The 13,521-nt window shown below is 43.8% G+C and overlaps 1 protein-coding gene across 2 annotated transcripts; it reads left to right on the forward strand.

Annotated features, from left to right (window-relative positions):
• Positions 1-390: 390 nt before the first annotated feature.
• LOC103059623 (zinc finger protein 202-like) lies at positions 391-11,898 on the forward strand. Of its 2 annotated transcripts, XM_025176346.2 has the most exons (7): positions 391-1,927; positions 2,232-2,361; positions 2,510-2,592; positions 4,304-4,430; positions 4,514-4,606; positions 5,002-5,111; positions 7,325-7,457. In XM_025176346.2, exons 1-6 carry the CDS (start codon positions 1,517-1,519, stop codon positions 5,088-5,090), a joined length of 933 nt encoding a protein of 310 aa, XP_025032114.1. In that variant the 5' UTR covers positions 391-1,516; the 3' UTR covers positions 5,091-5,111; positions 7,325-7,457. The 2 variants fall into 2 exon arrangements, with proteins under 2 accessions (XP_025032114.1, XP_087985021.1); XM_088128895.1 differs by lacking the exon at positions 5,002-5,111 and having other exon boundaries at positions 7,325-11,898.
• The last annotated feature ends 1,623 nt before the right edge of the window (positions 11,899-13,521 follow it).

The raw sequence follows: 13,521 nt of genomic DNA on the forward strand, positions 1-13,521 counted from the left end.
CCCCGCCTCAGGGCCTGCTTCCAAGCCCTGCCTCTGCCTTCCCCTCAAGGGGTGCTTTCTTCCCGCTCCCATCATCCCTGGCCCTCCATGGAAAATTCACCTCTTCCCCCATTCCTTGCAAGTTCTCCTGGCGTTGAGAGCAGGACCCACAAAATCGCCTCACAACCGTCCGCCTCCGAACGCTGGAAGGAAGTGAGCATGCGCAGAATCCACTAGGGTGCTCCCTCGGCAATATATCAGGACTGGCAGCCCGAGAACTTCACGAGGGAACTGAGCATGCGCCAGATCGTTCGGCCACCGAAGGGGAATATCGTGACCTGGGATTTTCAGAGGGTAGAAGGAAGTGAGTGGCATCACGGAAACGCTTGCCTTTCTAGGGCTTTACACTCACTCCTTTTAACCCTTTGACGGAATCCCCACGAAGTCGAAGCGGCTGCAGGAAACTCTTGCAGGAACGCGGTTCAGACGTGACATGGGCTGTGTGACTGCAGAGCTCTGCTCGTGGGAAGTCCCAAGTGGCCGCGTGTTGGGGAAGGAGCGAAAAACATAATAAGAACAGCCCCCAGGTGGATTCTGGTCTTGGGAGGGAGAGAGCCTGCGGCCCCTTTCCCCCCAGCTGTCTTTTTTCTATGCGTGGGTCAGGCAAGAGGGAGAAGGAAAAGCCCAGCGCTAACTATGTTGGCCGGGAGGAAAAAGTCCAGAATCCACAGGAAGAAGGAGGTGGGGGGCGGGGGGAGAGGAGACTTCGCAACGCGTGCAAATCAGAGCGATTTTGCAGCATCGGGACTGCGGGGCGGCTGCGTCCCCGCCCTAGCCAAGATTTGGCGAAAATGGGGGTCGGCTCCTTCGACGGCGTTTGTGGGCGCGGAGGGAGGGTCTTTGCAGCTGAGGGAACCAGGCTGTCACGCTAAGCCATGATCTGGTTTGTTGGGGCATCGCCTTCCCCGTTAACAGGTATTTGCGCGAACCCTGCCTGGGCGGGAGCGAGAAGGGAGGGCTGTTCTCTGAAGAAGCGAAGGTTGGTGCTTTGTCGGTAAGGCAGAAGCACTCCACCCCCCCTCCAAATACCTTTATTTACTCTCCTGAGTCCTTGATGGAAGTGGGGCTTGGAGGTCCTACATTCTCCGCCGGCAGACAGTCACCCACCCTCACTTGTCTAAAGTGATCCCTCCTGTGTCTTCCCAAAAGTGGGCCAGCCCAGACACATCTCTTCTTTCTTCTGCATGCTCATAGGGAGAGCCGTCAAACAGGTTAAAAGCCCCCCCCCCCCCCCCATCTTCAGGTCTGTGTAATTCCTGAAGGTTCTTTCTTTGCCCCTTCAGATGCATAAATTGGAAGCCTCTTCCGTCTACTTGTCTGGAAACAAAAGTAACAGCTAAGCAGAGAGGGCTGAATAGCCTGATCGGTCTTGTCCGGTCCGTTTTCATGCAGTTCAGGTCTTGTGAATGAAACGATCTTTGGAGATCCAGGAGCTCCGTTGGCCTCATTCCAAGCTCTTTTAGAGAACAGAGTCGCTATGGATGCCCTGTTACTGGCAGGTGAAGGAGATGGAAAGAGGCCTCATTGTGCTTGGCCTGGGAGCTGTGGGGAAATCTGGGAAAGATCTGGGCAGGAGGTCTTGGAAGAGGAAACCATCATTTCAGAGATACATCACTGGCACTTCAGGAATGTCCGCTACCAGATGACCAAGGGACCCCGTGAGATTTGCAGCCAACTCTCCCACCTTTGTCGTCAGTGGCTGCAGCCGGAAAAGCACACCAAAGCCCAGATGCTGGACCTGATGGTCTTGGAGCAGTTCCTGGCCGTCCTGCCCCCCGAGATAGAGAGCTGGGTGAGGGAGTGCGGAGCAGAGACCTGTTCCCAGGCCGTGGCCCTGGCTGAGGGCTTCCTGCTGAGCCAGGCAGACAAGAAGCAGGAAGAGTTGCAGGTGGGAGAATGTGGAAGTCTGGAAGGGGTGTTAATGTTATGAATTCTGTGTTTCAACTCCTAAATGTCTCCCCACCAGAGTTTTGTGGCACTGATATTACAACAACATTATTTAAATAATTCTTTACATATATTGATCCATTGTTCCTTCCAGGGCATATACTGGGGACAATGGAGTGGTAGTCACTTTCCATCTTCACAAATGCATATAAGGGGCTATGAAGTTGTGGGCAGAGGAGAAGAATCTATTTCTTTTTGTGTGCTGTTCTGTTATTTATCCTTCTTTGCTCCTTCTGGTACATCAGATCCAGAGGTCCTTCATGGAGGCAATTGCTGAATGTCCTGATGGAAGGAGGGATGGTCCCTCACATCCATCTCAGAGGGCACTTTTGGGGGGCTTCTCCAAGGAAGATCACAGTCAGGACACCTCACTAGGTAAGGGAAAGGCCTTCCAAGTGATGGAAATTTTCACAGAGAGATGCCAGCTACCTTTCATATTCTGTATTCTAAGTACTGTATTGTCCTATTTTTATTAATTCTGCTTTTAAAATTCTTGATTCTACTATTTTTCACTCCCTGACAGGAAGCAGAGAGATGTCGTTAGCATTTATAGGACCATCTCCTTTTTCTGGTAGAGTCAAAAGAGCATCTGAACCTCCAACACAGGTAGGAGCAGAAACATCAGAGAAGGCCTCCCATTTTTTTCTTAGACTCAGTGTAGAATATGTTGTTCTTAAGCAAGTGGAATGTAGAAATCAATGACCAGTCGCTCTCAGCATAGCTATTTCACAAAAGTGTTTTGGAAATTTTAGGAAACAAACTATTGACACTGAGAGATTCTTTCTGATTCATTTTTTTCAACAAGTTCAGTGATTTCTCGCATGAAGGTCATGTGCAAAAAATTATCTTGCAAGAGTCAGGAATTAAATTATCTTTCAAGAGTCAGGATTTAGCCAATATATCAGAGTCTGTTGGATCTGGGTGGTTAATAAATTCAAATTAAATAAATAAATACTGTCAGTTAAAACAAAGAGCCACTTAGAAAAGTTGCAAGTTCATCTTCCCAAAGCATTTGCATTGTGCAGAATTGCTTAAAAATGGTTAAATAATCAGATTGGTTACCTCCATTTTAGAAAGTACCACTGGAAAACAATGTAGAGAAAGCTAAAGGAATCCGAGTTTTAAAAATTATGTTGAAAGAGGTTGTCCAGTATAAACTCTTAAAATGATGGAGTATATGGGAAATACAATAATGGGTTTATTTCTAGTTTATGAAGTTCTAAAGAAATTAGCTGGATAGAAGAGGTTTGGTTGCATTGTAAGTAACAGTTGTGTTGTAAGATTTAGTTTCAATCAAGTCTCTAAAGGCATCCAGATGATTGGATGCCAACAATAAAGTTAAGGGAAACTTCTTAGCTTCCCTTTTTGATCTCCCACCCAGGGATTGATTCAGCTTCCCTGGAATCAAATAAGAAGCAGACACCAACCCGCAGATTTTATTTATTTAGCTGTTAAATTTATAAGCCACCTCATTCATCCAAATGACTCTAGGCAATCACCTGTATATTGAAAAAAATATTACAGATGTGTCTTGACGTCCTTTCTGGCGGGGCTGGGAGTTGGCAGGTTTGATCCCTCAGGAAAAACTGGTTAAAATTGTCCCCACCAATGCACAGGAAGGATTGCAGCCACTAATTTGTGTGTGTCCCAGACCTGTCTGCCAGTTAATCCTGAATAATCCTGTTAATTCTGAGGGACTGTCTCACCCCCATCACATCAACCTGTCCGACCTGGTCAGGCAGGGAGAGTATGTTATGGATCCTGTCAGCGAGAGACTGTTGGCTGGCTGGGCCCAGGAGGAGAGAGAACTTCTCTGCTGTTGCCCCTGCCTTCTGGAATATTCTCCCTCCAGAGGTGCAGCGGGCCCCTACCCTCCCAGCTTTCTGGAAAGGACTAAACACCTGGCTCTGCCAACTGGCGTGGGGCTATAAGAGTTTTAATCAACCCTGGGGGTGGCTGGTGCCCTGATGACGCTCCCTGAGCCTAATACTCGCCATCAATTCTTCAAATATATTTATTATTTATTTAGGATTACTGTTATATTGTGTTTTTAATTAGCGTTATCTTCTCTGTAAACCGCCCAGAGTCACTTTTTAACAAGATGGGCGTTGGCAAATTTGATACATAAATAAAATAATTCTTTCACTGAATGGCCCTGAAGTCCTGCAGATTCTATAAAAATGTGCCCCAATGTGCTGTGAAAGGCGTCATTTACTCACCTACTTTTGGAACCTTTAGAAAATGCCCATTTTCTGAACTCGCAAATCTTTGCTGGGCCTGTCTGTTAATAGAGAACCCCTTTTTCCCCCATGTTCAGTCTCTCGTGTCCTTCAAGGAGGTGGCTGTCCATTTCTCCAAGGAGGAGTGGTCTCAGCTGGATCCTCACCAAAAAGCCCTCCATAAGGAAGTCATGCTAGAGAATGCTAGACATGTGGCCTCTTTGGGTAAGAGCCCTCTCTTCTGTGCTTTAATACTTAGAGGTGGCATTTTGTGGTTGGTTGTAACCAGCTATTTTTAATTTAAAAAGTCCTCAACCAGATCTCATCTCCTGGCTGGAAGAAAGAAAATCCAGTCTTCTCCTGCTCCATGGAAGGGAAGAGATCACGTGTTGCCTCCTTAGGTGGGTCAAGTGACTGTTTCTTATCTGTTTGGTGGTTCTTCTTAGTGTTTTTTTTCTTTTTTTTAGTCTTAATTTAAATTCAGCAATTAGAGATATATTGGCATTTGATCATGATGTTAGTATGGGTCCCTGTGCTTGCCTGTTTGGCCTACAAGCTGTGGTGCTTTCTCAGGCAGTTTCTTTGGCTATTGTCCCTTTTCCTCTATAATGGTGAGCCTTGGCTTTCTCAAGCACATGATCCAGTTTTTCCCTGTGCAGACGTGTGATTTTCCATCAATTCCAGGGATTATTTCTCTGCAAAGATGTAGTTGTAGTGAGAGGAAAATGAATGTCGTAGTTCAGGAAAGGCAGGCAAGGATGTGTAACAAACTAAATTCAATTGCTTCTCTCTTCAGCTCCAGTTGTCTTTTCAGGCATCCTGAGACCAAATTTTATAAGCTTGTTTCTTTCGATCCCTCAGTGTCTTGGATCTGACCTCTGCTGAGATCTTACAGGAATACATTTTGTGAGTTAATATCTAAGGAAAATGATAATAGCATAGGCGTGAGGTTTGTTTAAGATAATCCTGTTTTTTGAAAGTTTCTACTGGTTGTAAAATAGAAACTACCCAGAATGAGTCTCATAGAACATGAGTAAGTGCTCATATTCAGGAATACCTAATGGCACTAAGGGTGGCGGAACGTCAACGTTTCTCCACCCTTACTGCATCTGCCGAGAGTTGTCTAGTAGCTCTATGTAAAATGACCTGTTTCCTGCAAGGGAGAGATGGGCAAGAGGAACATCTGCGGGGCTGCTGTGAAGAATATTCTTACTATCCGGCAAATTAAGTTGCTCAGACCTGCTTGGAATTGGACTAATTGGGCAAGTCCTGTTGAGGTGCCTGGGGCACAGTCTTGTGGGGTTATCTGAGATGAGTTTGAATCTGAGGTGCCTGAGGAGGTGGACAGGGTCCCCCAAACTGTGAGTTTGACCGCCTGTTTATTAAATCTGGGCTGTTCCTGGGTTGTTAAGGCTTCCTGGGAGAATAGATATTGCTGGTAAGTGCAGAGGTGTCAGCTTCTTTGAGGGAGAGGATGGTGCCTCATCTTTGAAGAATCCTGATGGTTTTGGACAATTATCATCCTGTATCCAAACTTTCCTTTTTAGGGAAGGTTGTTGAGAAGGTAGTTTGACAGCAGTTGCAAAGGATCCTGGAGGAAGCTGATTATCTGGAGCCATTTCACTCAGATTTCTGGCCAGGATTCAGTACAGAGGTGGCATTGATCACATTTGCTGATTATCTTTCGTGGACCTGGGATGGGGGGATATGTCCATCCTGGTATTCCTTGATCTCTCAGTGGGAGTCAGGGGCACTATGTTGGATTGGTTCTCCTTTTTCACTGGTGGTTTCAATTGTTGATGGGCAGAGAGATCTCAGTCTCTTAGCTGTGGGGGGCCTCAAGACTTGACACTCTTCCCTCTCCTGTTTAACATCTACATGAAACCACTAGGTGAGGTCATCTGCTGGTTCAGGGTCTGGTATCATCAGTATGCAGATGATACCCAATTGTATATCATGACTCTAGACTGGCCAAGTGATTCTGTCAGTGTCCTGTCCCAGTGTCCAGAGGCCATGCTGGTCTGGATGGGTACAACACACTCAGCTCAATCCTGCCAAAACTGAATGGTTGTGGATTTTTTGGCCCCCCTGGATCTGGGGGACATTCTGTCAATCTTGGATGGGTTTATATTTCCCCATTCAAGACTGGTGTGCAATCTGGGGGTATCTTAGACTCACAGCTCCTACTCAAAGAGCAGGTGGCAACTGTGCCAAGACGGCCTTTGCATAGGTTCACCATTCATTCATACATAGTGTGCCATTTGTGCCCATTCCTAGATTGAAGGCACTCCAGTCACTCATACCTTAGTCACCTCACAATTAGACTGTTACAATATGTTATACATGGGGCTACCCTTGAAGATCACTCAGAAGCTGCAGCTAGTCCAGAATGCAGCAGTGCTGGCAGAGTTGGGCATGACACCACTGCTCTGTGAGTTTCACTGGTCATCAGCAGGCTTCTAGATGCAATTCAAGGTACTGGTTATCACCTATAAAACCCTTCCTGGCATAGGGCAAGGTTATTTGAGGTACTGCCTGTCTCCTGTGGTTTGTGCCCATCCAGTAAGATCTGGCAGAGTTAGCATGCTTTTGGTCCCCTCGATCAAGCAAAGCCATATATCAGGAACCAGAAGGCATGGCTTCTCTATCATAGCACCACCCCCTGGAATGGTATCCCCTCAGAATTTGCTGAGCTCCTACCGTGATGATGTTCTGTAAATTGTAAAATCTGGCTGTTCTCCTAGGCTTTGGGATAAGGTGTTTGTGGATCCCTGGGTGATTGGTTGTTGTTTAGTCTGTCTGGTTGCTTAGGTTCTTCTTTATTATAAATATTTTCTTTATTTTCTTATGTTAATGATAAGCCTCCCAGAGTAATTTTGGAGTTGGGCAGCTTCTAAATTAATTAATTAGATCAATATTCCTTCTGTGCCATTTTATACATATATAAATTTGGTAATAACCCATTTGCAAGTCCAAAATGAGTAAACATTAGATGACTTTATTTGACTCTGTGCTGGAGAGTCATTAGCAGAATTTCAGCAGGAAATTCTCAATCACTTCTGATGGTTTGATCTGTTTCCTTTCCTTTCTCTTAGTATTTTTATTCTCTCATTTCCAAGGATCCAAAGGACAAGAGGATGAGATGGAACCATTCCAGATGTTCAGTGAGAAACAGCGTAAGGAGATATTTGGAAATCGAATGGAACCCAAAAGCCCTGGAGGAACACTATCAAGAAACAGAAGAAAGAAAATCTCCACTGTCCAATGCACTCAAATTCAAGATTTCTTTGTGCAAGAAGATGGCAAAGGAAAAGGACAGAGGAAATGTTTAAGGGAAAGTGTGAAAATATGTGAAGATGTAATAGATTTAAATCAACATTCCAGAACACATATTAAAGAAGAACAGTATGGATGCAGGGAGGATGGACAAGATAACCAACAGACTTCGGCTCTTTCTTTACAGAAAAAAATGAACGTGGGAGAGAAACCTTATGAATGTAGTGAGTGTGGAAAAAGCTTCAGCAAGAGTATTTCTCTGACTTCCCATAAAAGGATCCACTCAAGGGAGAAGCCATATAAATGTATGGAATGTGATAAGAGCTTCAATAAAAGCAGTTGCCTTATTTCCCATAAAAGGATCCATACAGGGGAGAAACCTTATAAGTGTATGGAGTGTGGGAAAAGTTTCATTGACTGTAGAGGTCTTAATTCTCATAAAATAATCCACACAGGAGAAAAACCTTATCAGTGCATGGAGTGTGGAAAAAGCTTCAGGTGGAGCAGTGTCTTTAATTCCCATAAAAGGATCCATACTGGTATGAAACAATATAAATGCACTGAGTGTGGGAAGAGATTCAGATGGAGCAGCACCTATAATTCCCATAAAATAATCCACACGGGTGAGAAACCATATATGTGTACAGAGTGTGGAAAAAGCTTCCGTGACTCAAGTTCTCTTACGTCTCATAAAAGGATCCACACGGGAGAGAAGCCATATAAATGCATGGAATGTGGGAAGAGCTTCAGGTGGCGAAGTGCCTTTAATTCCCATAAAAGAATCCATTCTGGTATGAAACAATATCAGTGTACTGAATGTGGGAAGAGGTTCAGGTGGAGCAGTGCCTTTAATTTCCATAAAAGGATCCATTCTGGTGTGAAACTATATCAGTGTACTGAGTGTGGGAAGAGGTTCAGGGGAAGCAGCACCTTTAACTGTCATAAAAGGATCCACACAGGAGAGAAACTGTATAAATGCATGGAGTGTGGGAAGAGCTTCACTCAGAACAGTCAACTTACTTCTCATAAAAGGATCCACACAGGGGAGAAACCATATAAGTGCATGGAGTGTGGGAAGAGTTTTACTCAGAGCAATCAACTTGCTTCCCATAGGAGGATCCACACAGGGGAAAAACCATATAAATGCACAGAGTGTGGAAAAAGATTCATTGATTGCAGAGGCCTTAGTTCCCACAGAAGGATCCACACTGGAGAGAAACCTTATGAATGCATGGAGTGCGGAAAGAGTTTCAGTACAAACAGTTCTCTTACTTCCCATAAAAGGATCCACACAGGGGAGAAACCTTATAAATGTGTGGAATGTGGAAAAAGCTTCAGCACAAACAGTTCTCTTATTTCTCATAAAAGGACCCACACAGGGGAAAAACCATATAAATGCATGGAGTGTGGAAAGAACTTCAGCACAAACAGTTCCCTTACTTCTCATAAAAGGATCCACACAGGTGAAAAGCCATATAAATGCATGGAGTGTGCAAAAAGCTTCAATACAACCAGTTCTCTTACTTCGCATAAAAGGATTCACACTGGGGAGAAACCGTATAAATGTATGGAGTGTGGAAGGAACTTCAGAAAGAGCAGTGATCTTACTATCCATAAAAGGATTCATACAGGAGAGAAACCATATAAATGCTTGGACTGTGGAAAGAACTTTAGAGAGAAGAGATCCCTTAACTCCCATAAAAGAGTCCATTTGAAGGAAAAACCTTAGAAATTCATGGACCTTTGGAAAGTTCTTCAGTCAAAGCATTCATCTTAGTTCTCATCAGTGAGTCTTCACAAATGAAGTAATATAAATCTGAAATTCCAGACTGAGAGCTGCACTTGAAGCCAGGGAACTATATATATATATATAGAGGGACCAAAGCAACAGAAGATAATAGGATTTTCTTTAAAATCATCATCATTGTCATCACTTTCTCCCCCCTCTCCCCTTGATATTATTAATAACGGCAGTGTTGAAGAAATCCTATTAGTAGCATATCAGCATCATCTTTGGTCTGCCAAGAATGCTGTCGGTATTTTAAAAAAATTTAAATTAGACTTTTAATATTCGATTTATTCTTTTATATAAAGTTTGATTTAGTTCATATCTTGGGAGATTGATCTTTCTCCCATTGAAGGGCTGAACCTCTAACCATACACCTCAGCATTATATAGCCAGGAGGTGACAGTATAGCAGTTAATCCATTATTTCATTTTTTTTAACTTTTTACCATCAGCCAGAGAGCAGGAAGTGGGAGATTTCTGAGGAAGACCCCAGATGAGTTAGGTGGTAGCCATGAGAACTATAAGCACCTATCCTAAGGGGTAGAACACAATCAGTGACTGAAGAGCCAGAGCACTTCTAGGATAAGCAGCTTGAGACCCCCACCCTTCCACCCTTGGGATTGTGTTGTGCTGCTATAGTGTTCCACCAGGTAGCTGTGAAAGTTGAAGGTATAGAATTGTATCCTTGTATTGTATTGAGAGATATTTCAGATACGCTATTTGAAGACCTAGCTCTCTAGAGAAAGCTCTAATGCTGGGAAAGGTGGAAGGAAAGACAAGAAGAGGACAACCAGCACCAAGAGGGATGGACTCAGTTGCAGTGGCAATGACTGGATCGTTGGAAGACGTGATGGACCAGATTATCATGGAGGAGATGATGATGGATCAGATTGTCATGGAGAAAACCTATGTGGTTGCTAAGAGTTGACAGTAACCTGATGGTGTATTGACAGATACTCAGCATATTTTTTTTAAAAAAAGGAGGGGGGTTGCTAGCCCTATGAGATGGAGTAAATCAGAATATTAACTCCACAGAAAGATTAGAATTGTGCATTATTATTGTCAGCCTTCCCAGGTAGACCACACAGGAAATACAACCAGATGAGATAATTCTACTTTACTGTAAGGCTACATTAACAGAATCTTGTAAGTCTGAAAGTATAAATCTCCTCCTGTCTCCTTTACAGCCTGGGAAGCAATGAAGGGTCCCTTCATAGGCTCTTTCTCCACTCATTATGCAGCTGCGGGCTATGCCCTCTCTTATCTGACAGCATCTCTTCACCCCATCCTTCAAAGTCTTTCTCACATACCATTACAATTATTGAGATAGGCTATAGTAACAGAATCTTGCAAGCCTGACTGTGTTTTCCCTCCTCCTTATACCCTAGTGAATCAGGGAGGAGCCTGCCTAAGTCTTCCAAATACTATCTTGCTTGCCCAGACCCAAGAAATGTTTTACCCCTCTTTGCTTATATAATGGTTGTCGCATATTTCCTTCACGGTCATCTCCCAGGTTCTCTACATGGGGTTTTTATAGCCCCTATTGTAAATACGGAAGATTGAAACTCTTTAATTTGCAGGAAGGAACAGACACACAATTATTTCAATGCTGTCTGTGTTGGAAAAAACAGAAGTGTTGAAAGAGTCATTGTGAAGGGGCCAATGGACAAAGATCAAAGGAACCTATCTCCTTGTTGAAATCATCCTTCTCTTTATGCCACATTGTGATCAGACTTAGTCCGCCCTTTGACTGAGAGTTCAACTGGGGGTGGTTAAGGCAGAGAGCTTTAACCATTATGTAGAGCCATGGCTTTTTCCAAATTATCTGACTTCAGCCATGGTGTTACATGTCAAATAGGTGGCCTTACCAGTGGTTAGCCTCCAGACATAGAACAAGGTGGACACACTGGAAGTGAAGTTCTTGCAACATGCAATGTTCTCAAGAATGGTAGGACAGCTTTGTCCCTGTAGTGATTTTTTAATTTTTTAAGCAAAAGAGGCCCACCAAAATCAGGGGCGGCCATTCCCTAGAAATGTGGCAGGGATACTGTTTGGGAAGAGGGTGGAGTACTCAAAGGAGAGTTAAAATTCCATGCTGGGAGGAATTCCTTGGAAAAGAAGCTCAAGATGAGAGAAAGTTCTTTAGAAGTCTAGGTACCAAATGTGGAGTCAGCTATTTCCAGTGGCTAAGGTATGACTCTCAAAAAAGATGCGAATTGCGAAATGTGAACAACCAGAATGAATGTCTGATGATAGCAAGAGAGAATGTAACTCCAGAATGAGCTAAGCACAAATAAACTGCTCTGGGATGTGAGATAAGGAGAGAGTGCTGTTGGTTTTGAAGGCCAAACATGGAGTGACACCTCTAAAAAGTGGGCAGGTTTGTGCTGTTGCTGTCACTGTCCAGAGATTAACACTTCAAGCTGTTCAGCTGTCCCCAGTCCACATGTACTTTTCCCATGGCTTGGAAGAACTTCAGCTGTTTAGCTTTACCTGTGGATATTTACTCCTTTTACATTTTTATATTTTCTGTATGCATATGCAGAATGCATGTCTATTCATTTTATGATGCTGGTCTATATAATAAATCTTTGATAAATCAGAATAAACTTTGATATTATTACAATTGTTACAGTTATTTTAGATTGGCTGCAGCTTTGCTGGTTTTTGGGGAGAGTCAGTAATAAACTCCTGGTTCTTCTGGAGAGCTTTGGCCTAAATGGGTGGTGAGAGGAATCCTGTTGCTTAAGATTTGGATGTTCTGGGTGGTCTTCAGGGAGCTGCTGTTCGCTTTCAGTTGGTTCTAATTTCAATGTTGTATTTTTTTTCCTGTTCTAAATTGCTTTGAGCCTGTTGGATTAAATAGCACATAGCCTGAAGTTCTTGTAATCCAGAGTTACTAGTAGGTTCTTGATACAGTCACCTCTATTTGTTTATTTCTGGTACATTCCCATTTATTGGACATGGATAATTGTCTGTCTTAGGTCCTACACCAAGCTGGAGATTGGAGTGGATGATCTCTGAGGTCTCTTCCAACTCATACGTATGAGTTTGCGCCAATTGCAGCTCCTGGGTTGCCTCCCAAAGAAGCCCAATATAGGATGCATTGCAGTCGCTGTTTCTAGGGCTTAGCATGCTGTGTGAACCAGCTGTGGTGCATTGTAAACCATGGCTAGAAGCATAGCCTGCTGGGTAAACTCACCCAATTGTGGCTCATTCAATAAATCATGGTTAAAGATGCCATGGTTTAGGAGTGTGGTTAGTTGTGGAGGGGGTCACAGAACAGTGGCATCAACAAGGGGGGGGTCAAGATGGGGAAGGTGGCAGACACCCCCTTTGAATGTGCATCAACATGCACGTTCAAAAGGGGCAGGGCTTGCATCACACCACCCTCTCCGCCATCTTGCCCCTCCTGTGGAAACCACTGACATAGAATACAATTGCTAAAATTCTGGTTGGCTAAATTTTGATTGGATTATGGGAACCCAGCTTGATATGGTCTCTTTATGGTTCAGGGCACCACTGAAGGCATTTGGGGGTCATTCAAGAAAGTCTGTAACATTTCCAAAGTCATCTCCAAATAGTTTCAGGGAATATTTTTATTAGAACTGCTGAGAATGGCACTCTGGGCTAGCAAAGCATTCAAAGTTCTACAAAACTCTGAATCTGGCAAGCTCCCAAGAAAACAGGAGGGAAGCAACATGTTTTGAAGCTGAATTTCCAGGTTCCTCCATTGCAACACAACCAGTGGGGAATCGGAGACATTAAAATAATCATTTGATTGCTTTTTACGATGCTGCTAAATGTATTATTGCTCTTGAGATTCTACTTCTTGTGAAAAAGGCAGGCCTAACTCGACTGTCTCTTTGCCTGCCTGTTGCTAGCATATTAAACCCCTTCAGGGAATTGGCGTAAACATGTTTTTCTCTAGCTCTGCACCTGCGCTGGGACCTAGGCAGAATTCAGCGCATTGTAGGCACCTCACCTCTTCTCCTTTTAATTACTCAAATTACAGTCATTTGCTTGGCTTGTTTCTAAATCTCAAGCTGGCTTCCACTCCTGGCCCAGGAAGACTGTAATTGAGAGCCATAAACATTAGCAAGGAACAGCAGGTGAGAATATGTTGAATGAAGCATGAAGACGCTGATGCAAAGTTATTACTGAAGTGTTTTCTGGGCCACTCAAGCCCAGAGCTGAGACCTAGAGCAACTGGGGAGCTGAACTGAGAGTGAAACTCTTGTCAACTTCTCAA

Source organism: Python bivittatus, unplaced genomic scaffold (genome assembly GCF_059951505.1).
Source record: "Python bivittatus isolate LINGU-HERP-01145 unplaced genomic scaffold, Pbiv_v1 ctg000820_np1212, whole genome shotgun sequence".
Classification (NCBI taxonomy): Eukaryota; Metazoa; Chordata; class Lepidosauria; order Squamata; family Pythonidae; genus Python; species Python bivittatus.